Source organism: Plectrocnemia conspersa, unplaced genomic scaffold (genome assembly GCF_051122295.1).
Source record: "Plectrocnemia conspersa isolate PC_06_02 unplaced genomic scaffold, ASM5112229v1 ptg000011l, whole genome shotgun sequence".
Classification (NCBI taxonomy): domain Eukaryota; kingdom Metazoa; phylum Arthropoda; class Insecta; order Trichoptera; family Polycentropodidae; genus Plectrocnemia; species Plectrocnemia conspersa.
Genome location: NW_028277175.1, coordinates 22,108,060 through 22,133,598, shown reverse-complemented (window position 1 = coordinate 22,133,598; position 25,539 = coordinate 22,108,060). Strand labels below are relative to the sequence as shown.

General features: G+C 29.6%; 3 protein-coding genes and 1 long non-coding RNA gene across 5 annotated transcripts; 1 reads left to right on the top strand and 3 right to left on the bottom strand.

The window, feature by feature from the left end:
- Positions 1–1,659: 1,659 nt before the first annotated feature.
- LOC148229964 (uncharacterized) lies at positions 1,660–2,384 on the bottom strand. 2 transcript variants are annotated; one of them, XR_015811400.1, is made up of 3 exons: positions 2,189–2,371; positions 1,776–1,853; positions 1,660–1,711 (listed from the first exon to the last, which is right to left on the bottom strand). It is a non-coding gene; the product is annotated as an uncharacterized LOC148229964 (long non-coding RNA). The 2 variants fall into 2 exon arrangements; XR_015811399.1 differs by having other exon boundaries at positions 1,660–1,853; positions 2,189–2,384.
- A 146-nt stretch (positions 2,385–2,530) lies between these two features.
- On the bottom strand, positions 2,531–4,092 carry LOC148229963 (alpha-tocopherol transfer protein-like). Its single transcript, XM_088197116.1, has 5 exons — positions 3,877–4,092; positions 3,651–3,807; positions 3,111–3,363; positions 2,830–3,046; positions 2,531–2,761 (listed from the first exon to the last, which is right to left on the bottom strand). Exons 1-5 carry the CDS (start codon positions 4,055–4,057, stop codon positions 2,610–2,612), a joined length of 960 nt encoding a protein of 319 aa, XP_088053242.1. The 5' UTR covers positions 4,058–4,092; the 3' UTR covers positions 2,531–2,609.
- Positions 4,093–9,771: 5,679 nt separating this feature from the next.
- Snap29 (Synaptosomal-associated protein 29kDa) lies at positions 9,772–11,767 on the bottom strand. Its single transcript, XM_088197711.1, has one exon. It carries the CDS (start codon positions 11,555–11,557, stop codon positions 10,775–10,777), a length of 783 nt encoding a protein of 260 aa, XP_088053837.1. The 5' UTR covers positions 11,558–11,767; the 3' UTR covers positions 9,772–10,774.
- A 3,343-nt stretch (positions 11,768–15,110) lies between these two features.
- Positions 15,111–16,350, top strand: MED31 (mediator complex subunit 31). Its single transcript, XM_088197212.1, has 3 exons — positions 15,111–15,167; positions 15,254–15,343; positions 15,440–16,350. Exons 1-3 carry the CDS (start codon positions 15,152–15,154, stop codon positions 15,877–15,879), a joined length of 546 nt encoding a protein of 181 aa, XP_088053338.1. The 5' UTR covers positions 15,111–15,151; the 3' UTR covers positions 15,880–16,350.
- Positions 16,351–25,539: the final 9,189 nt, after the last annotated feature.

Sequence of the window (25,539 nt, the reverse complement as noted above, 5' to 3'; positions counted from 1 at the left end):
TTTTTACTGCGGCTCAACAGGGACGTCATTTGGGAGAGGGCATTTATTCCCCATTGAATTTGGCCAGAAAAATACATGTCATCTAATAAAATATTATGAATCCTAATGAAATATAAATATTAAAAAAAAAAATACCACTGACTGGCCAACTTTTTCCCTCCCCTGAAAGAGCTGAAATTGGGTCCCTAGTAGTATCACTCTTTTTAATCTTGTAATCATAATAAAATATGCTATTTATGAAAGTCAGACTTATTTAAATTGTTATGAACAAGATCATGGCTATATAGGTGATGTTTTATCCCATTTATGGTATATATAAAGACAAGCTTTGTCATGAAAATATTTTTTTTATGTTACAGAAGAATTCAAACGTTTCGATGAAATTATGTGAATAAGACGGCGACTTGCAACTTGATTCTGAATTTGTCTTTGATACTTATACATGCTTGGTATAACTTTTACACGGGTAGTATTTCTTTGTATATTTTGTTGCCAGAAAATAGAAAATAATACTCATTTAGAGGCACCGTCATCTTATCACATGACACTTACATAGATTTTCCATCTAGGTAAATACGTCATTTAAAAATAATTGAAACTTATTTACTGATTTTCCATCATACATATTTATTTAAAAAAATGATATCATAGTATGTACCATTAAGGCTAATTATTATTAATGTCGTAGCAGCATTGTAATGGGTACAGTAGCTGCCCGAAAAAGTACTACAAATAGTTATAGATATAAATATTTTAACAGTCTATTTCAGATTGTATTTTTAATTAAAAGTGTGCTTAATATCGTACAATAGTTTTTTCAGGAATAATAACAATAGAAACATTTCATTGTTTAACATTTAACTAATTCGATATAATATATAGATAATTTAATAAAAGACTACTAAAATGAAGAGTGAGATTGTGAGTGCAATACCAGAAGAATCTAGTTAATATTGATATGATTTGTAATGATATATGTGTAAGTATAACATTTTTTTCATTTAAAATCAACCAATTGATTGGGTATTAAATACCTATTTTTGTAATTCAATTATGGAGTAATTACAATTCAAAAAATATAATATAATATTATACTATGTTGCAACCATCACAAAAATGTGTTCTTATTATAAAATTTAATGTATTTTTAACACATAAAATATTATAAAAATGTATCATATAAATTTAATAAAGACATTCATGCAAAAATCAGATGAACATACAAAAACATATATCAGTGTATGTTATTTTACTTAAAAATATATTGACTAAAAATAAGCAGTTATAAGGATGAAAATAAAATATATAGATGTCAAATAAATCCATTTATTTTTCTACTTATCATTACAATTATTTTATAATAAAACTTACCAATTGTATTTTTTTTAAGATGAAGTGCAATTTGCTAAATTATAATTTCATCCGTTAGCAAACATGCATTTGAAGCCTAAATTATTATAGCAAAAATGAAGAACATTTATGAAATGCTCATAAAGAAGCATGATAATATAAGAAATACATTTTAAAATATGCCATGAAAACGATCGTAATGATTTTATTCTGCGTTTTTTTATTTATAATCATTTTGATATATAAAAAATGATTTATTGTACATACTTAGAATAAACATTTATGTAAATAAAATATAAACACCATCTATGCGAAAAAATAATTTATTAATTATTGCCATACATTGGTTTTCTATACATTACTTAAAAAAAATAAAAATATATGTATTAATAAAAATATGTGCATTAATATTTCACTAATATTACCTTTCTTTGTACGAAGACGATGATATATTATTTTGCTTATTATATTGAAATTCAAATTAAGAACTGTTCATCCATCATCTAAAAAAATATTAATTGTATTATAAATGGTAATATTATATTTAGAAGTTATGTAATCAAACAATGCAAGTGTAAATAAACTAATCACTTTTTATGTCATTAATATATGCACTGCAAATATCATTAACAAACTTTATATTATATTTTATAGATTAACCTATTAAAAATATATTTTATATAATTTTATATAATCTTTATTTTGATTTAATGAAGCAATATTTCACAACATAGATTTAATAGATAAATATAATAATACTTCCGGTATAATTTGTATAGAATATTTATTAACCTATAAAACATAAACCATTCTTTTTTAATCATTACAACAAAATTACCTCAACAAATTACACAATCGAGTCGATCTAAATATTTTTAGATGTGCTTTCAGCTACATTTTTGTATTTATGCGGAATTGCGCATATGGACGAATTCACATACAAAGAAACTATTGACATTTGACACTCAGTGTAGCCAGCATAAATATACCAGAACGATAGCAATAAGACTAAACGTCAATTGTATCGACCATGACTGTTATATTATTTTTTTTTTATATTTAAAATACGAATAAAATAAATATTAGAAATATAATAATAAATATAAATAAAAAAATATTTAAATTTACAATAAACAATTATTTAAATTGATAATAAAATATAATCATGTAAAATCTTTGGAACACAGTGCTTAAAAAATAATATCCCGTTTTATTTTGTATCCAAAAAATATAAAATAGCTATGATAGCGCGGTGAATCTTAATCTATGCTCAATTTCTTAAAAGATCCTTCTACGCCAAAAATTTCTCCCAAATTCTTCGGCTTTCCTGGTCTCTTCGATTCATCAACGCGCTTTTTTTCTTCATCTGCAAAAAATTGTCGATTCGCCTCAAGTTTTTTTATAGTTGAATCTAAAATATAGCATATTTATAATTCAAAATTCGAATATAATTAAAATGTTCATGTAGAAAAATATTACCCCTCATTTCATTAAATGACAAAAAATTCCCCCCCATTTCTTTGGGTAAATGTTCTTTCGGTACAATTTTGTATAACGAATCTATAGGCGCGGGATGCAAATGTAATAATTCCGTAAACTTTTTCTTCATGAACGGCTTCATCAACGCCAAAATTTTATCCATAAAAGAAGGTGTGTTCACGAAGTGAAAGCCTTTCAATCTAACAGGCATAGCTTCCTGTTGTTAATAAATAATTTTAATACCAAACATTGTACACTATTGAATTATTATTTATAATCACCTGAAGATAATATAATGTATTTTTTATGGCCATTAACCCCAATCTGGCTACATGTCCTATAGTAACTTTATCCAAATCCACCAAAATTACTACACCAGGATACGTCCCCTCTTCGTGTAGATATAAATCGTGCACCATCACGAAACTCTTTGCGGAAATTTCATAATTAAAATGCGATGGTTCATAGTCCAGCAATCTGCAGTAGATAACTTGGTAACCTTCCGGAGTTGTACTTCCCAATGGTGAAAACAGCCTTGAAATAAAATAAATATTAGAGTAGATTTATATTTACTTAGCTTGAATAAAAAAATCTATACAATTTTCACTTCAATGCAATTATATGTATTTATGATCATGTGTTGTTATATAAGACAAACCGCGACATGCGATTCCAAAGTCAATGCAAACTTCTCTAATAATTGCACTGCTTGCAAGGAAATCCATGAAGCATAATAAACATAAGTATGATCGTCCCCATTATTAATACATTAACTTTTTCAAAAATAAATATAAGCTAAGGCTATACAAAGTAATACTTACGTTCTTTCTATTGTATACAAATTCCTGTCGTTTAATGGATCTCTTTCCGTAAAGAATACTTCCAAATGAGTTCTTAATGTATAGTAAATGTCGATTGTAGATTTCGTAAGCTCCATGCTTCCTTCGCAGCTGTGATAAAATATAATCACTTCTACCTCTGTAAATTTTTGTTTTATGTATTATTAACATTCTTAAAAAATATTTTGCAACAGTAAAAATACCAAACCTGGTAGTTTTGGAAGATGTGTCTGTTTTTCCAACCATTCCATCAATTTTGCTATATCTTCCTTTTTTATATCAGGATTCTTTTCGTATTCCTTTTCGGGAGTTTGTGGAATACACGCCATTGTAAAAAATAACTGAAACAATAATTGGATAAGCTTTTTTATCATAATAATAGTACACATAAAAAGACTATTAAGCTTAAATATTATAATATATTTATTAATACATAATAATACATATTCATTTATGCAATAGTACAAAATGCCGCATTTTTATTTGTTTTTTTATTGTACAATTAGCAATAGAACATCATTAAGTCCATACACGTGTACGTACGTACATACATATTTTATTATACCGGGTGGACAAAAATTTTTTTTTTTAAATACTTATGTTGAAGAAAAAATAAAGACGTTTAAAAAAGTTTATTTCAAGCTTATTGCAATGGTCACAGCAGCCGTTTTTATAAAACAAACAAAAAATCTTCTGTAATACCAATTTCAATTTTACAAATGCTATTACAAGCGAAAATATTTAATATTATCAGCACTTAGCGGAACGTTTCGTATATGAAGAATTTCAAATTTTAATCTGTGAGTTATAAATATTTTTTTTTCCTTTGATAAAATTTGTAAAATATTATTTACACGTCTAGTTATATGTATCTAAATATATTTCTATAAGCTTTAAAATTATATAGTTTGAAGACCACTTTGCGAATTTGACGATGCAACTATTCTGACGAATCCAATAATTCCCTTAGTATGAAAAGATACAGTAAATAAATCAATCAATGTTATAAAATTATGGTATTGACAAACATTATAAATAAAGAAATAAATCATTTAAAATTCAGATGTAATAAAACATTAATTAAACCAAATATGTAATATTTTATACCCTTTTATGCTTAAAAATGGGGTTCTCCCTAAAACCGTTAATAAAACCATAAATGTTGAACCAAACTGCGTTTATAAAAATATTTTAATATATTATAGTTATATTATGGCCAAAACTTACACGTGATATCACAGTATATAATCGAATGGACCTCTCTTGCAAAGACCTCGGTGTGTACTGAACTGCAGAACGCTATGTATCGAGATAAATAATAATTGATTTAATCGTTACCTACATTATATTTACTGTTTTTAAATGTTTGTATTCAGCGAAGTTTTTATAATAATTGGTCCCTGTCAAAAGAGGGAGAAGATAAAATATTGTCGCAATAAAAGCGATTATGGCCAAACAAAAAATGAAACCGCTGATTATTGCACTCAGTATCTGTTTGTAAATATTGCGCTTGTGACTATGAATCATAATCATGTACAATTAGTTAATAACTAATAATTATAGTAAACCGTTCAATTTAACGCTTGGATAGATTGTATAATATTAAGTTGTTTTATTCACGGAAATAAATTAATTTTAATTACAAACCTTCGTGAATATAATTTTAATTTAGTGCATTTTTAGTTTAATGTTTTATTTATGTATTTAATTTTAATTTAGTACATTTTAGTACATCAATTTTTAATTTATGTGGACTATTTATAAGTTATGCGATATATAAAAATTCATTATTAATATATTAAAAATAAATAAGAGTAAATAGTTGTAAATACTAAATATGTTTCTATCAATAATTTATTAGTAAAAGGTCATTGTGCAACAAGTAAACCTGAATGCAAATAAGCTTCAATAAGGATAAATAAATTAATGATGTTTTACTACTTTATAAACGGCACAAGTGACTAATACCTAAAACCGTAGTGTTTTTCATTTCTATAATGCCTGGTTGATCAAAATTAGTAATTATTAAATAATTAATATTCCGATCGATAATCACAGATTAGTTTTCTTAGATTTTGAAAATATCACGGATGAATTTCGTAATGAATAATTGAAATAAGAAATGTCCCGCATAGTGACATATATTGATTTTAAGCTATAATAATAGTTTATAATTAATAAATCAGGTGTCTCACTATTTAATTAGGTTAGGTTAGGCTAGGAGTGTTTTCTAATTTTTAGTGGTCTCTGATCGTGTGCATGATGTTGCATGATCGCTTACCAAGCAATTTTAGATTCTTTTTAGCAACATTGTTTAAAAAATTTTGAAAGACATTTTACGTCTTTATGATTTTGGCCCTGGGTTAAGCTAATTAGCAACTAGTCAGTAGTGAGCATATGTAAATCAGTGAAATCTAGTTTAATAATTATAAATCTTTAAATGTCACTATCAACGACCTCACTCGATTTTATTTTATTTATTCATAATAAAATCTATCTGTGAGATTGGAAAAATCTAGAAAAACCTAATTTATCTTGGAAATTATGAATATATAAGAGTAGCTAATTTTGATTTCTCAGACACGATAAATATTGAAGAGTTCATACGAGATTCAAACCTAAATATTTCAAATAAGTCACTGACTTACATAATACAGTCTATTGCTTTATTTGTTTTCTATTAAATATAAAATCAGTGCTGTTCACACGTGAGAGAATCAGCAGTACAAGTTTCAGGGACGTTCAAGGTTTATTATGTCTATATTTAATCACACAAAACAATTTACAATGTATCACAAGATTATCTATAATATAAATTATTATAAATATTAGTCAAAGAAGACTTAAAATATGTTTTTATTGGCTCTAGAATTCATGATAGATCTTTTTGGTTTCGTAATACGGTTTTTTTAATGAAAATTTTGGACATAATACACAATTATTTATTAAAACGTATTAAAAATAATTTGCAATATTTAGCAACCATCTTCTTTCAAAGTCACAATAACTATTTTTTGAAGACAGCTCTAAACTAAATAAATTACTAATCCATAGTTAACATAGTAAATGTATGACTTCAAATCTGAGGATGCTAAAAGGAATTTTCTTGAAATTCCAACTAGAAGTAAAGTATAATTTTATTTTCAACGTTCACGCGATTGAGAGAAAAACCTCTTGCCTACTTTTGCGATTGTTTTACCTTACAAAAATAATACTATACACAAAAGAAGTTAATTCTACCACATTATCTGTGTGTGTCCGATTCGGAGGACAGACAAGAGATAATTAGAATCTGTCGAGCAATGACAAACACGCAAGCTTTGTTGCTGTGCGACAGTCGCAAAACCGATCGCACTCAGGTCAGATTAGTTTTATTAAAAAAAAGGTAATAATCTCACCTTGGGTGTTGCATTCGAAAAGGTCGCAATAGCAGCAGGTTCTGCTCGGTCCGGCGAGACAAACGGTGACCATGAATATATTATAGCAAGTGTAAGATAATTAAACATAGGTAAGATATACTCATTACTAGATAAATAATATATGCGAGATATAAATAAAATAAATGTTTGCAATTTCAAGCTTTAACAGTTTTATGTTGTTGGTTAAAGTTCGTTTGAAAACATAATAAATATAATGAAATGTTCTCAAAAGTATATAAACAATGAAGGATGTGAAGCACGTTCAACAATAATTTTGTCATCATATCAATATTTAACAGCTATCTTGATACACATACATAAAAAAGTATGATAAGGGTTAATAAAGTGAGTTTTTATAGTAACTCATAATTAAAAGCTTATTGTTAACACCAAATAATATAAGTTAAAAATAATTGTTTTATATACATACATAGTTTCCTCATGCAGATTTAATCTCTCTATAGATTTGTCTAGATTAGCTAAAACATTATTCGCTAGCGACGCTGTTTAGTAAGTACTGACTAATATTGAATTATAGCTTGTCATAGTAAAGAGAGGGGCGCTGAGGAACAAACGTGAGCAATAATAAAAAGTTAAAAAAAGTCGGTGTCAAATGTACTCGTTGTGCGTTGTGCGATCGACAACATTCAGTTGCAAAAAACCTTAAATGCTTGCTCATTACAATTTGTAATTACAGCAGTTAACAAAATCAGAAGCCATGCTCTCGGCGGTAAATTGTTATATATTCGCATTTAAAACGTTGAAGGTTACACAAAACTACATTGACTGTCAAGGAGTGTATTTTTAAATCGATTTTATAATCTCTTCAACTCAGTTGTAAGGTTTTTTGCAAACAAAGATAGTTTATTAGGATTTACATATAACACAGCATATTTGACAAATTTGTATAGAAAATTTATTAAAAATAATTTACTTTTTACCTAAGGCTGTTTGTGAAAACTATAATCAGTTTATAAATCTTTCCTTGTTGTAAAAAACCTGATAGTGAAATTCACATCTAAAATAAGATATTTTTTCAATGAAAATTCCCGTTTGGATTAAACCCATTTTCAAATTCTTAAGAATTAGAATTGCAATTACCAATAATTTTTATTGCAAAAGCAGATACCCACACTTTATTCTGGACTATGAGCTATGACAAGTATATTTTTTCTACAATTTTATTGACATTATTTATTTATTTTATGGTCTCAAAATGTTTTCCTTTCAATATCCTATTAATCTGCGAAACATTATATCTGATGAATACACTGGCTGCGGCAACACGGCAATGTTTAAACTCAGCAAGACCAAGTTGAAGAGCTCTTTGATGTTCTTGATGGAATGGTAGTTCCAATGAAAATATTCTTTGACTGCCCGTATACCTGTTTTATAATAGATAATCCAAATAGTTTCCAAATTAAAAATAAAAACATAAAGTTAAAGATATTTTCGATTTTTTTTTATTAATCTAACATTTGCTGTATTTCATTAATTATGAAAAATTATATCAATGAAATCGTAGCCTTTGGACATTTTACAGCAGTCAATCATTTCAATGTTATTTTCGATGCCGTTATCGTACATTTCGGGCGGTATTTCGGCGGATGTTGGTTTTTAGGTGCTCCAACGTTTCGGGTTTGTCGGCATAGACGCGATCTTAGCGTAACCTCACAAAAAATCAATGGCGTTAAATCGCATCATCTTATATTAGATCCTATATTAGAAAAAGAGCGTTTATAAACATAACTAAATCTATTATATGCACGGCCGGAATTAAAAAAATATCATGGCATACCAAAATGTATATTAGTATTTGTAATACTTTTACAGAAGTATACAAATTCTATCAAATATTTATAACACCTATGACGACGGTTGAACCATAAAGATGTTTTTCAGCTTTCAATAGAATAAAAACATTTTTGAGAAATTCTATGGGACAAAATCTATTTTCTGCTTTAGCTATGTTAAGTATCGAAAAACACATGATTACAAATATTTTGGATCTTAATGATGTAATAAATCAATTTTTAAGACAAAAATAACGAAGAATGGATTTATATCATAGATAAATATTTAATATTATTATATAGAATTCTTTTTGATTTCAAAATGTATATTTTTTTTGTAACTTTGTTGTTAATGTATAATATTTTTTATTTTGTATGTATTTTTAATTGTGTAACAAATTAAATATACACCTTTGAATTTTTCTTAATCGTTATTTTTCAATACATGCTTAGTAATTTAATTTTTATTGCTACAGCCCCTCCAATACGAATTTTCACAAGCCGCCACTGCTTTGATTTCCACACAACGTTCTTACGCGTGAATCGTTAAGATGAAAATCATCCGATGGTTCCAGAACTTAGTGGGTGAATTACAAACCCCAGGATTTGTGCATCAACACTCAATCTTGATAGACTAATTCAACGCATGACTCCATCCGACTGAATCCAGTGATGAAAAATACAATCACCAGTGAAAAGATAGAGCACTCGACTTCCTGTAGATATCAATACATTTTTAATTTCAGAAGCTGGTTAACCATTTATTTAATCAACCGCAAATCTATCGTTGGTAATACATTTTCATTTAATGGAAAAATCATTTATAAATCCAATAAATTATTAGTATTGAAATCATTAAATTTAAAATATGAAATAAAAACAAGTTTCATATAATATAAAAGATTTATTAAACATTATATACATTCGTTTTATAATTATCTGAAATATAATACAAACAATTATACTTGTTTGTCAGTCGTTTAGAATTTTTATTTAAATTGGTACAATTTGCCATAGAACATGTGTATATGCTTTATAAATTAGGTAACTTTATTAATATTGCTTAATTGACCATTAATATTATGTTTGAACTTTTTTAACAAATGGATAATAAATAAACTAAACGTTTGATATATTACCTTAACTACACCGTTGTGTAATATACAAGTTATTAATTAAATTCAACTAACTAAACAAAAGAAATACACGTAATAAAATAGCAATATGGCAAAATATAATGACGTTCGAAAGCTTATTATTATTTAACATGTATTTATATAAAAATAATAATAGAGCCATGGAGAAAAGTGATATAATTTCAATCTCAATCTTATAGATACAAAGTATCTCTTCTTTCGACTATGATTTTTTTCTTTAAAAACACACCTGATAAAATCTAACTTTTCAACTTTTAACAGAGAATAAATGCATTTAACCCCTTTGTGAAAGCAAACGTTTACAATATTTCAAACATGCAGTGATAATCTAAATTGACTTCTACGCAAAAATTAATCCAAGACTGGCAACAACAAAGAAAACAATATTCTAATTTGACAAAGGCAATGTTTTAATGACTATGAAGTAATTTTATTGATAATATTATCATATGATATGCTCTAGATTAGGTATGATTATCAAATTAAATATTTAACATAAACATATAAACATTGGAGAGGCGCCAATTAGCCGTTTTTAAGTGATCTGGAACTGAGATTCTAAAATATGATTATAATTAGCGACTTTTACTCGATTACAAATTTGGTAATATGCTCCTTATAAACATAACATTTTAATTTTATAATAGAGATACATAGTATGTATACGAGTAACAATAATATCAAAAATGATGGAATGAAATATAGCTAAATAAGGTAATTATGATTTTATATAAACATTATTTTCCCAATATTTTATTCATCTGCTTGTTTTGTTTACCAATGGTTATTTCGGCTACTTCGGCCTTATCAGAAATATCTTCAATCAGATCGTTCTGTGTCCCAATTTCTTCTCCCAAATCGATCGCCAAGCCTTTGAGGCGCGTTATGGAATTGACCATCTCGTCCAAGTTGGCTTCGAGCAGTTCGTTCATCTTTTTACTACCAGACGCTTCGCTAGAATATCCTTGTCCTTGAGAGCCACCGTCCAAACCTCGCAACCGAGTCGAAGGGTGTTCATTGTAAAGGTTCTGCGAGTGTTCTTCGGTAACTTGAGACATCGGACTCGAAAATGATCTATTATCAGTGGAAGTGGACGGTACCTTTGGAGAACTATCGCTCTTGCCGGATATATAATTTTTAAGACTACCGAACACTGACTTGATTCCGTTAATATGCTTCTGGCTAAATCTGAGATTGGCGTTTATCTCGTCCAGCCTTTTACTCGAGTTTTCCAGTTGCTCTCTCTGCCGAAGAAGCTCTCCGGCGGTAGCTACGCCAATTTTCTCAGAGTCGCGCAAGATTCCTATGCTGCGCGAAGACGAGTCCAATACCCTTTGTTCGATAATATTTTTTCTTTCGAGGAGGCTCTGTCTTTCAATTTCCAGGGCTGCTAATGTTTCATTTCTAGGGTCCGAGCCACCAGGAGGCGGCCTCGGCCGGGCGTTTCTCAGAAAAGTTTCGTCATCGACGTCGTCGTCGTCGAAGAGGCCTCCCGATCCCAAATATCTGTGACCTGACATTGTTCTGGGTTAATAGGGTCAATAAATGTCTTAAATATCACACTCGCTAGTCGTAAGAGGCGTGTGACTGTCGCTAGGCACTTTAATTACTTATCGATTACAAAATAACAACGAAATTTAAGGTTAATAAGCGAGAACCCTGACAAAAGTCGATAAAGCGACGCGCGAGACTGATACGAAACTCTAACGTCAGACGAGGAACTATTAGTCATCAGATCATAAAAACGAAAAAAGTGGCCATACAATTTAAAAAATATATATATAGATCAACGCTAAATTTCCATTATTAAGCTATATTTTTTATTTTAAATTAGTTTTTTGTAACCAACAAGTTAACTGCTTATTATTGTTGTACACATGTTACAAATTAATTAAATTACATATAATATAATTAGTTAATTACACGTGTTTCTTAATAATAAGTAATTGTCATTAATACACGTGTATCGTATTAAATATTCATTATAAATATTGAGTGATAAAAATAAATAAAGGTCTAAAGTTTAAAAGACGGTACGTGCTAGTTACATGACGCCACGCTCAAAAACTACCAGTTGTTACTTCCCACTGCGTTTCTCGTGCTGTTGAAACCCAAACCTAATCTAAACAGTTAAATCATTATACCAGTATTATATTCTATTAGGTAAGGTTCGGGTTTAAATAGCAAATAAACGTTTCGAAACTGTCAAATATGATAACCATAAAATGTTTTCATATTCATTTCCATTCAATGTTATAAATTCATTAAAGGTGGGCACACGCGTAACTGCAAACTTGTCAACCAAGCATGATCAATCTTGTTGTATAGGTATGCACAAATACCTGTCGCCACCACACGGCACAAGTTCGCTTAACCAACGGCAGTTTGTATGCAGAAAATGTCGAGTTCAGACAATGATGATATGTTCGCTTTGACTGCTTTTGTCGTATGCGTTAAAAAAAAGCGAGGCCTGCGGTGTACGCTTGTACGTACAAACACAGAACTGCGCCAGAATAAACTGACCCCAAGATAAGCGTTGCGCTTGTCTTACAAAATAGGACCACCAACAGCTGGTCCCAGAGCTCATACCAAGTCGCATTATACAATATTGCCATAAAACACCATAGTATTTATTTATTAATCCTTTCAACGCCAAGCGCATGATATGATGCGCAACTAAATCTACTGTCTAACGCCAAGCGCATGATATGATGCGCTCGTTAAAACCTTCGTTTTTTAAAGAAACGGAAAGGTAAAAGTTGGCAATATATGTTTTAAAAATCAGTTTGAGTTCCTAGTAAACGATTTCAGTGATTTTATTTATAGAATTTGCGATGAAACAGTGGTATATATAATTATAAAGTCACGCCTTAATTTTAGTCGTTTGTATTTCGCGCGTGGTTTCGATCGTGCTTATTTAGACCACTTTTAGGGTTAGCACAAACGCATCGCGGAAACTCGTTTTTTTATACTTTAATTTATGAATCGAAATTAAATTATGTCATCAATATTTCAATGATAATTGTGATTTGTAAATACTTGTGAATATATTTATACGTTATTTCGACTGTTTTAATATTGTCAACTGTTTTTGTGATTGGTTTTTATTGTTTGTAATAATTAAATAATAATAATAATAATTACTATTAAATACTTATTAATAAATATAAATAAGATATAATTAATAAAATATCAATATTAATTCTTAGTAAATATTAAATAATAATAATAATAATAACAAAAACGATTCCTTGTCGTAGAATCATTTTATTTTACTTGTTCTATTTATTTACATTAAATTAATACCATCGTGACCTAACAGGTTACCCCAATGCGTCACGATGGTCGAAAAGTTTATTATTTATTGTATATATATGTGTGTGTGTGTGTAATATATATTACATATTCCGCCTGGAGTGTAGATATGTTGCACTCTTGCCGGTCCCAAGCCCGGATAAAGGAGGAGGGTTTTTATCATGGAGCAAACCAACCAACGTGGATAAATCCAAATAGTTATGAAAAAATTACAAAGAAATAATAAATCCGCCCCGATTCATAATGACCTAGACGATCGAAATCTAGATAAACGATTGGACTTCAATTTTGGAAGCTGGAATGTGCAATATTACTACCAGGAAAAATACAAACAATATCGGAAGAAATACTAAAACTCAAGATATATCTAGAAGCCCTACAAGAAATTAGGTGGAAATGCCAAAACCGATCACCGGTTGTAGTGCCGTGGAAGAAGAAGAAGAAGAATATGTATATATTATAAATTATACATATAATTATATATAGTTAAATGTAACATCGTATCTTGCTATCAAGTTTTATTATTTATTATTTTTATATATAAAGAAATATGACAACCTTCAACAACAACCAATTGCAAACACCATTGATCAAAAACAAACGGTTTGGTTATTAGGGTTATTTTTGTGTACGATATATGTGATTTTGTATGCATCAAAGAAATGTTGTCGATTTGTAAATTTTTATAACAGGATGTAGGTCAGACGAAGACAAAATGCGTTGCAGATTTATATATTAAAATTGTCTCAGTGTGAGCATGACCCTGCTTGTCGTTCGCTTGTATAGTGCCGCGCGCGTTCATGTGTGTGTAGGTGTGTGTACGCGAGCCAGCTCGCGGACCGACGAATAGATTTTTTTTTGTTCACTCCATATTTCCAACAATACGACTAAAAATGTTTGTTTATTGATATAATTAGAATGTTTAAACCATGTTAATCATACATATATAATTTTAAAATATAAAAATTGAGTATTTTGCCTGTAATGATGTGTTAAACAGAGTAAGTAGCCAAAAAATTATATCGCTAAAAACGCATGGCGTACAGCGAGTAATTAACAATTTACCGGTCGGCGGTCTAAGGGTTAAACTATAAAACGTGTTAAGAATAACAAGAAAAATATTTTTTTAAACTTTATTATTATTTGCAAGGCAAATACCATAAATAAGTATAAAAACGTTTAATAGTAATCAGTATTACAGCAATAAAATTATGGAATTGTGTACAAATGCACCATATCGACGACCTGGCTCTCGTAGTAAGACACACGCGCCAAAGAAATGCAATAAGTCTGGGGGAGCACATATTACTGACCCTTGCAACGAGATAATCTTAAATCTTAAAACATATCTATGTAGCAAAACGTTGCTGGCTACTTTCGCATACATTAGGGCCGAAAGCAAAACTAATATTCATAACCATTGGTTTCTGAGCGTGGCACCATTATTCTTAACAAGTACCTATTTATAAAATGATATCTTGACCCGCTTTAAGGAACTCATGAAAATGTATTTTATAAGTAACTTTTATTCTGAGAATCTAATTCAAATAATAAAATATTTTATATAAACCTATCATTATATATGTCCTTTTTATTTTTGTTTTAATTTATTGTAAAAAATTAATTAAATTATTATTTTTTGATGCTAACTTCTTATTTATTTAAATGAGAATATTGTTGTAAATATAAATACATATAAATATAAAAATTTATAAATTTAACGTCCTCCAGATTATGGTGAATATTTAGCTTGTTATGTCCAACGTTTTAAAAACAATTCATTGCGTGGAGTTGTCAAGATGATGAATTCCAAAGGTAAATTGTAATTATCGTAATTAAACGTTACATATTTATTACAAATCAAATTAATAAACAAGTATGTATTGAAAAAATGTCGCCAGTGTGTGTAGAAACCGAAGACCAGAATAGACTTCGTTTTCAAGTGGAATTAGAATTCGTTCAATGTTTAGCCAATCCGAATTACATTCATTGTGAGTATATATAACGTATTATTGAATTTTAGCAAGTAAATCATAGTAATCGACCGTATGCGCGACCTAATCTCGTTTTTCGTGCGATCGTTTCAGTTCTCGCCCAGAGAGGTTATTTCAAAGATTCGACGTTCGTCAACTACCTCAAATACTTGCTGTATTGGAAAGAGCCTGAGTATGCTCGCTATCTCAAGTACCCGATGTGTTTATACTTCTTGGACCTCCTGCAGTTCGAGCACTTCCGCAGAGAAGCGGTGAATGCGCAGTGCTGTAAATTCATCGACGATCAAGCTATTCTGCTCTGGCAGCATTACACGCGCAGGCGGAACCGAATGTTCACCATGAACAATGGAACCATTCAGATGAATCCGGAGAACGCTACGCAGCCCGCCGCCCCCATCAATTCCACCCCTAACAACTTGAATAACAATTCTAATCCAATCAACGCAATTAGTTTACCAAATAATAACACACAAGTGACGCAAAACAACGGCTTAGGATCAAATAGTGCATCGATAAGCCAGAAAGTTCCGTAAAGTGCGGACAAATTATTAGTAAAATTGATTTTTTTCAATGTGTTCTAACACCAATTATTAACTTTGACATTTGAAGTTACATTGGTATTAACTGGACTTTTTAAGGAACATATTTATTAATGCTATTTTTACATATTGTATTTTTCTTAAGGAAATCAAAAAATTGATTATTTATTTGTATTCATTTTTATTAGAATTTGCGATAAAATGATTAAATAATCATAACTTTCTTCCATTTTACCTATTTTTTTTTTCATTGATGATTCCGATTAACTTCAAAGCGGCAAATGTCAATTAATTTTCTTCTTTAAATAAGTTAATTAATGTCTTCCATGTAATCTGCAATGAAAAAAATGGATTTATATTATTTTACATTTTATTAAACCAACTTGAAAATTGGACAACTATTAAAAATAAATATTTTATCTCACCTTTTGTATTTAATATTTTTTAATAAATTATTGAAATTTCTATGCTTTTTAAAGTTTGTTTTACTTAACCAATAACAGGTATTTTCTAATACTTACATTATTAATCGTTAGACATAATTGATCAGCTTATATTTACCATAAAAATTTGCATATTAACTCTACCTGCTATATTTTTTTTTTTACATAAATTATTAAATCAAGATAAATATTCCCAGCAATACAGAGAAATAAGTTCACATTCAAACAAGAATATCAAACAAAACACTTATACCTGAAAAAAATAAAACAAATGCACAAAGCTTCATAGAATACAGTAAACAAAAGTAAGGAAAAAAAAAGAGTTTTAAGAGTATAAAAGTTTTATTATATGTTTTTTATATCGAATACTCAGACAAAAAATATCTCTTTTTTAGAATGCAAAATAAATTTAGGTGTTAATATTTAATTTATACCACTTATAATTACATTTATGATACGTCAACTCGAGAATGGTTCAAAATTACCAATGGAGAACCTTCATTGAATATATCTTCAAATCGATGAGAAGTTCTTCCGTTTGTTATCATCATAGTTTTACACACAGATATAACAGTCTTCGCTCATGTTGTTACAGTTGTAAATTAGTTTCATTAACTTTGATATGCAAATAAGTTACGTTCAAATTTTATTTAGTTTTGTAGTAAAGAATCATTTTTGATTTAAAAAATGTAACATCCATGTCTAAAAGATTATAAAATCGATTTTAACATGAATCCCTTTACAGCTAACATTACTTATATTTAAGATGAAAGCTTTCAACTATTGAGTTAAGGCGATCACAAAGGTTTATTTAACTAAATCTTGTTGGCAAATATATTTAACACCGACTTTTTCAGCATTTTTTCATTGCCTACTAACACCCACCAACTTTAATTTTGGTCAAAATTGTCTAAATTGCTCCAACGCCGATAAGGTACGATATCGTTCACTTTAAAAATCTATGTCTATGCTAGAAGTCAGTACACTTTCAAGTGAGAAGAGTTGTCATGGAAACTGGATAACAAATGTATCAGAGAGCCATATTATGTAATAAATATACACATATGTATGTATTTTTAGGGCTAAAAAACGTGATAAGTTCAAGATATTTTATTTAAAATTTAGTTAGAATAGTGTACCTACCTAGTGTACTTAGAATAGTGTAATACCTTCTATCGCTTTTGAAAACCTTATTACTATATCTGGCAAATAGCTACATATTTTCAATTTTAAGCACGCTTGTAAATTATCGTCTGTTAATTTGCTTCTTAGCTAATTTTTTATTTGATTCATAGAAGAGAATGCTCGTTCGCATATACATATATAGAGCCAAAAATTGTAAGAACCTAATTTTTTTAACACATCATATGTTTCAGGCAAACTTCCATGTATCAAATATTATTGTTTCTATTTTAGGCAGTTGCTTCATAGCTGTCTACTTGTGCTGAGAAATTAAATTGGCTTTCTCTCTTTCGAGCTCTTCCAAGCGGCTGATCAAATCTGTGAATTTCTCGCTCAACAGTTCTTTGCTTTTCATATCTATTAACCGCATCTGAAGTGAAGCAGCATCTGTGTTGAGCGGTACCAAATTAAGCTTGTTGACATTTATTTTAAGAAGACGTACGATGAAAGCTGGTGTAGCCTTATTTACTGTGAATTGTTGAAAACATTCACTAAAACTGTTCTAAATTTTTCTTAAAACTGTGCCGAAACAACTCGCATCAAAACAAGCGCTTTTTTCATCGCGATACTGTTTTAAATACTTGAAGTGAAGTAATTCACATTTCTCTGTATATTCGACGAGAACTTGTAGTTTATTTTCAAAGCACTCTATCTCTTCCAATAATGTACATATATGCGACGTTTCCTTTCCCTCATAACAAAATATTCAAAGTATTAAGATGTAAAGTAATGTCGACTACGATATGTAATTGTTGTAACCATCTGTCTTCTTCCAATTCCTTATGTTTGCTGCCTTTTTCGCGTGGAATTGAAGTTGGTGTCTGAAGAGCCACAAACACCTATGCAAAGAGCCGCACGTGGTTCACGAGCCGTCATAGATTCTATGATATACCTGCCAAACGAGTATGTATGTGCTATGACACAATAGCCTTTGTTAAAAAGTAAACAAATAGTGCAATAATAAACAAATAAGTTCCACAGATGAAACTAAAATATAATTCGTGCAGGCTTGCCCCCAATTTTTTGTAATTAAAGCTTATCAACTAGCACCAAAATTGAGTTATATTTTAACCAAAGACCATCCTGATCACTAGAGACGACCAGTTTACCATCGCATTTGGTCCAACCCAATCTACAAAGCTTACGCCACTACGAGACGATAACAAGATCCTAGGTTAGTCTACTTCTTAGAGTGAAAGGAAATTTGAGAAATTGCCTATCTAAATCCTTGAATACCAAAGAGGTAACTTTACTTTAAAATGTTCATATTTTCACATTGACTCCTATTCTTTGAAGAGAAACACACAGATCATTTATACGAGTAAAACTGTCAGCTAGATACTCCAAGGTTTCTTTCTTCGCAGTAGAGGCATAATGTTATTGATTGTCAAGCATTTTATTTGACTTGTTCAGTTATATACATGATTTGTAATATTTTTCCTACTAAAGAATATTAACGAAAGCTTCATACAGACGTACTAGTAATAGTGCAATTTAGAATTTAATAATGTAGAGTTTATTTAAGACTTTTGCAACATTATATAATATAAACATTTAATCAGTTGCTTATTTTTTTTACACAAACATATATTAAAAAATCAGCTGTAGGCCAACATTACGATTGCAACCCTTATTCTTGATCGTTGTGGCTAGAAAGTCAGAGCATGCCAGACACGAGGATATTTTCGGCAATAGCTACCTCAATCAATTTATATTGGATGGTGCGCATCTCTGTTATGTGTGTAACTTTCTAGATAGTCGTGAGAATGATTTTAATGTTTTTCAAAAACTAATGTGGTTTATTTGTTACCTTTTTAATACAAACTGACTATTCAATTAAAATGTCTGGTTACATATAATATGCTTGTGTTATTTGCATTAAAAATATATAAATCATATCATTATTTTTTTCCATCTGTCTATGACTGTTTTTATCTGCTAAAACAGCTTCATTTTTTTTGACATATCTTTGATTTGTGACTAGGAATTGCAATTCCGGTAATACCGAAAACATTTTTTTTTAATTTGTACATCTCATCCGTTAAAAACGATATCCGTAGATTAAAACTATGAATACAACAATGCCCATATTGATTAAAAGCAAAAGCGGAGAATAAAATGATGCTTATTGTAGAGGAAAAACTCCTACAATGAACATAATTTTATCGGGGTATTATATCAAAGTAAAATAATATTATCTCTTTTAAGCCCCAAAAGCCCACCCTACATATGCAAAAAATCCACTGGTCGATATTTTAGTGCAAATTTTTTAAATTTAATTAAACATGGTCGATACGACAATATAATTTTGTACGATATGTGCGACGTATCAACATAAAAGGAATACATTTGCTTTATATCAGGCAAGTTTTAAGGTACCTAACAGTTACCAGTAATTATGTTATGGCTTGCCGGCCCTTTTTTATGATAGGGTTGGCTGGCGAAGTGAAAACAAAACTTTATATTATTTATACATTTTTATCTTCATTCAGACATATTTTCACCCAAATAGTCCATGGAATATGCTTCACAAAACATGGGTGCTAAATATTAGCAATAAGTGTGTCTCAATAATCATATTTAAATAAAAAAAGTACTAAAAAAATATTTTTTGCAAAAAAATTCAAATTGTCAAGGACTAAAAGGGTTAATCAATATTTACGTATTTTTTATTCTATAGTATTAACATAAACAATTATAACTCAAATTATTTTTTATATATTTAATAATCTCTATAGTTGTTGGTGTAGTTATTTAAGCCTTTTATTCGCCGTACTTACGCCATGTTCCAGCAAATATATTTAGCTGTATTAATAATGATTGTTTTCGGCCTGTTCTGTGTAACATTTGCAGAATTACAATATACTGCTTACATATTTAGGTGTAATGTCATTCTCAAGTTCTTCTAAAAAAATATTTAAATATTTATAAAAATAAACTATTGATTCAAAATAATACTTTTAAAGAGGACTTTTCACATGACAACGTAATTGAGGATAAATTCCTTCTAACTTTTGTATGTTCTGAGGTTAGATTTTACTTCGTAGAAATTTTAACGGAACAATTTGCGTATTTACTTAAGCAAATTCTTTACCCATTCATGCCACAATGTCTTAATGGTTTAATTTAAAAGAGTGTTAGAGAGTGAATTTTTTTATGTTAGATTAAAACGTATGTTATTAATCATCATTTATCTTCTAGTGTTATTTATACAATTTAGAACAGTTATGCTAGCGTGGAATTCATTGATACGTGTGCTTTTTTATTTAGAACTATACCGTAATAACGTTAATGCGTTTCAGACTCGACAAACTCTATTAACGACTCGCAAATATTAGCATACGCGTCACACGGTTGGCGAATTCTACGGATGATATGAGATCTCGAGAGATAAAATAACGTATTTTGGGTTAAAAATAAAATTATTATCGATGCATCGTCGAATCGAGCAATAACTCCGTGACTCGCTTTTTGGGTCTTGGTCAATGTTTTTCGTGTCGAGCGCCAGTAAAATTAATGACTATGCGTCAAACTTTCGTTTTGATCGTTAATTAGCGCCTTTTGTGAAATGCGTAAATTGATAGATGGCACCTCTTCAGGGGACAGATTTGAGTTGTTGTGTTATTGGTAATACTGATTGTTCACTGGCGCTATACACGGACGGCCGCAATTAACGTAGCGGGAAAGTTTTAAAAGCTTAATGGTGATATGAAATTATTTTAGAACTTAAGTATCGAAAGCATATCGCGTCCTAAATATTGTAAATATTTTAGTTGATGTATATATTTAATAATTCAACACTACGTTATCGTATACTGATGACAGCCATATTCAACAATCACGAAAACTTTAAAAATATAAACATATATTTCGAATCAAGTATATTTATGAAACATGTACAAACTTTGCCACCACTCCAGAGTGCATATGATAATGTAGAATGTAAATATAATAATTAAACTTCACTCTAAATGGCTTGCTGCCATCGCGGCCTTTAGACCAATATTTAATAATAATAAAACAATGCATAAACAATAAAAACAAAATTTTATCAAAGACACAAGTAATCAAAACTATTTAAACATATGCTTTAACTATACATAATAATACTAAAATAAATTCATAAAACTAATTTAAAATACTCCTTATTTTACTAATCTAAAACATTTTATTTTCACATCAGAAAATACTAGAGGCATAAAATGTTAAAGCATTATTTATTTATTTATTTATTAAAATTATAACCATCGTGACCTGACAGGCAAACCCAATGCGTCACGATAGTCAAAAGTACTAATACATCATAATACATACAAATATAAACAAGACAAAACAACAGACACAAATAACCTCAACAGGTGTGCATTGTCCCATACGAACTGAACCAAAACTCCATATGTGCAAGAGAAAATGTCAATATTACTATGGACAGAATTGAGCAGATAAATAGTCTTGGCCAGAGAAGAGTTGGCAAGTGCTCCAGTTCTAGACTTAACAGGCAAGAATAGTGGACGCGACCGAGAACTATAACCACCTTCAGGAGCCCACATTTGAAGCTGCTCGAGCACTGAAGGATTGTCTACGATGCCCTTGAGCAATTTCCAGAAGTGTAATTACATAAACAGTTCTGCGAGTCGACAAAGAAACGTATCCCAGGGCTCCCAAAATAAAAGCACTGGGAAACAAGAACGGATAATACCCGTATTCCTTCAAGTATAAATATCGAAGAAATTTACGTTGTACTTTTTCCAGCTTCAATTCATTACATTGATTCATTACGCCTGGGATCCAAATGATGGAGCTAGTTTCTAGTATGCTGCGGACTAGAGTATCATAAAGAGTGCGCAATACTAAAGTATTCCTGAAGTAACGTGCATTTCTCAAGATAAAACCGAGCATTTTTAAGGATTTGCTATGAGTCTCTGCAATGTGCTGGCTAAATTTCCAACGTTCTTCGAAAGTCACTCCTAAATCCTTAGTTGAAGAAAACCTTTCCAAAAAATATCCGCCTAGATGGTATGAATATTTTGCCGGCGTTAATGACCTTGAAAATGAAATTGTGTGACATTTCTTTACACTGAAAGGCAATTGGTTATAGCAAGCCCATTTCCATATAGAGTTGATATCCTCCTGTAGGTCGAGGGAATCAGAAATCGAATGCATTTTCTTGTAAATTTTCAAGTCATCTGCATATAATAAAAAATCAGAATGCTCTATTGCTGTTTCTATGTCATTAATGAACAATAAAAACAACAATGGACCCAAATTGGATCCTTGAGGTACTCCAGTAGGGGTCTTATATCGTTCTGAAAAGGAGTTATTATACTTGACGAATTGATATCTATTGGTCAAGTAATTTGAGAATAGATTTATGAGATCTTCAGAAAACCCGAAATTAGATAACTTTTTTACAAGTAAAGCATGGTTAACTTTATCAAATGCTTTTTCAAAATCTGTGTATACGACGTCCACTTGTACACCAAAGTCCAATGATTTTGAAACATAGTTAGACAAAACCATTAGATTAGTGACAGTGGATCGAGATTTACGGAAACCATGTCGTTGGTCGAGAAGCATACACCTGCAATGATTAAAAATATATTTATGCAAAACAATTTCAAATAATTTTGCAGGTGATGAGATCAAAGCTATTGGCCTGTAATTGTCAATCTGAGATTTGGGACCCTTTTTATGAATCGGAGTGACTTTTGAACATTTCCACAATTCTGGAAAACAAGAGGATCTCAAATAAATATAAATATAAAAAATATATTGCTTTAGAGGCAGCAGTATGAATTGTGATAGTTCTAGAATTTTAGTTAAATATATGATGATTATTTTTTAATTCTTTGTTTATTCTTTCTATTGAAAAAAATTATAAAAGGTTTTACTTTTCCCTAAAATCGTAACGACTAATAATATCTTATTATTTTTATTATTTCCCTATAATAAATAATTGAAACTTATGTTGATTTGTTCCAAAAACCATATACAAAATTCTTAAAGCGAAATACATACGCATATATTTTTTATTATTTACATTTACTACAATTAATTAAACGTATTAATTATTTATATCAGAATCACTGCTGTCTAGCAATAATAGCTCAATAAAATATTTTTCTTTTCATGGAACCATAACAAAAAACATATCCAACGACACTTGCTTTTGCTTCGTTTTGAAGATTTGTCAAAAATGTGACACTGAATTATCATTGAATAGATTCATAACTCGCACTGCTACAGCCTTACTTGGGTGGTGTTTTTTCCACGAAATTTTTCACTGTTTCCCTTATGTTTTAGATATCCCTAATCTCATTTGAAGTGAGGGTTTTTTCAGCCTCTTTCTCCTACTCCTTAGACGAGATCTTCTCTAGCCTCGTGTTATTTCTCGCGATGCATATCTATCGCAATCCATGATATTTTCGATCAAAATATCAGTTAACATGTTTTCATTTTGGCGTCTTCAATTATAATATATATTAATGGAATAAAATAATATGTAACTTTTATACTATTTTTTTATCCTTTTCTTCTACGAATTCAATGCTCATTTCTAATATCTTTCTAATAACTATTGGATTGTACTACTTTAAACTGATTACTCCAAAGATATCATTAAATAATCAAATAAACGATACTATTAAAATTTGAAACAATCTCAAATAAGTTTTTTGGGTGATTTTTTGTAGATGGAAATCATCGATCTGATACAAAAATTATACAACTATTTCAGATGTAAATCATAATATTTTTATCTACCTAAAAAAATATGGATCCACCTATTAATCTAGATTCTATATTGATCCAACCGCAACTTTTCCAAACTAAACTGCGATACATCAATAAAAATATACTTTCCAAACAAAAAATATCGCATCAATATACCAATTAAATTACACAAAGCGTTTAAATCGATAATTCGCGCAGAATAATTTCACTATCTACAATTTTTGATGTTTCAATCTCTAAATAATTTATAAACATGGAAAACATATTTTGGGATATAATTACACTCAATTCGGTGCGAAGAAAACCGGAAGTGGTTACCAAAAAAAAACGTATAGAACAAAGCTCTCTACGCAGCATTACAATCGTTAAATTACGATGCGATGCTGTTTCGAATCGATTTGCATTATTTCTCATCCGTCATTATTGTACATATGTATATACATCGAGATATGAAAAAATCTACAATTACCTTGAGATCAAAGAAAGTGATCGAAATCGAGTGGTAAAAAATGAAATTTATGTCGATTTCCATCCAAAGTGAACTATGACATAAATTGGTGTTGTACAGTTTATTATAAACATATGTGTAAATGATTTTTCTAGGTTATTCAGACTCTATGAATATAAATAGATTAATCTTAGTCTTAAGTAGTACTCCGGTTAATTAAATTAATACTCTTTGCGTTTTCTATTCGTTCGCTTTCTATAGAATCGAAAGCACAATGTAAGTAAATTAAGAAGAAACTTTTGTCTCAATATCATTTTACTTCAACGCTAGCCACATGTCTGTTTATCCACGCACTAATGTGGTCAATTAAATATGGAAATTAAATAGACTGTAATTACGTTTGTATCATCGTTATGTGGCGCTATGTCTAGTAAGCATAAACATGAGTCTGAACAGTTTTATTAAATGAAAACCGTTAAAAAAGTGAGTTGGTTAATAATAAATATAATCTCCAAACAGAGTCAAGTTATTTCAGTTTTAAATTATCGAAAGTTGCAATAAGATTGCGCTTTTCTAAAGTACCGTTCGGCGAATCGTTTGAGGAAATCTCCATATGAAGGTCAATGCCAAAATTTACTTCTTAACGCTCAATGGTTAATGTTCATTATAGCTATGACACCTACTTATGTTTATTTTATAAATGGCATTTGAAAGTTACTTTTAAATGACTTGGATATTAAAGGAAATAAGACTAAATATGAATTTAAGTTTATTCAATTTAATAACGATAATTTAATAAAGTTTTATTAACATAATAAGCTAAATTGACGAAAAAATATTTTTATGTTT

Coding starts and splice junctions, on each gene's coding strand:
- LOC148229963 (XM_088197116.1), bottom strand. CDS start 4,057: ATGTGTACTATTATTATGATAAAAAAGCTTATCCAATTATTGTTTCAG. Junction 3,364..3,650: donor TTGTATACAATAGAAAGAAC/GTAAGTATTACT, acceptor TTTTATTTCAAG/GCTGTTTTCACCATTGGGAA. Junction 3,047..3,110: donor ATACATTATATTATCTTCAG/GTGATTATAAAT, acceptor TATTAACAACAG/GAAGCTATGCCTGTTAGATT.
- Snap29 (XM_088197711.1), bottom strand. CDS start 11,557: ATGTCAGGTCACAGATATTTGGGATCGGGAGGCCTCTTCGACGACGAC.
- MED31 (XM_088197212.1), top strand. Junction 15,344..15,439: donor CAATCCGAATTACATTCATT/GTGAGTATATAT, acceptor CGATCGTTTCAG/TTCTCGCCCAGAGAGGTTAT.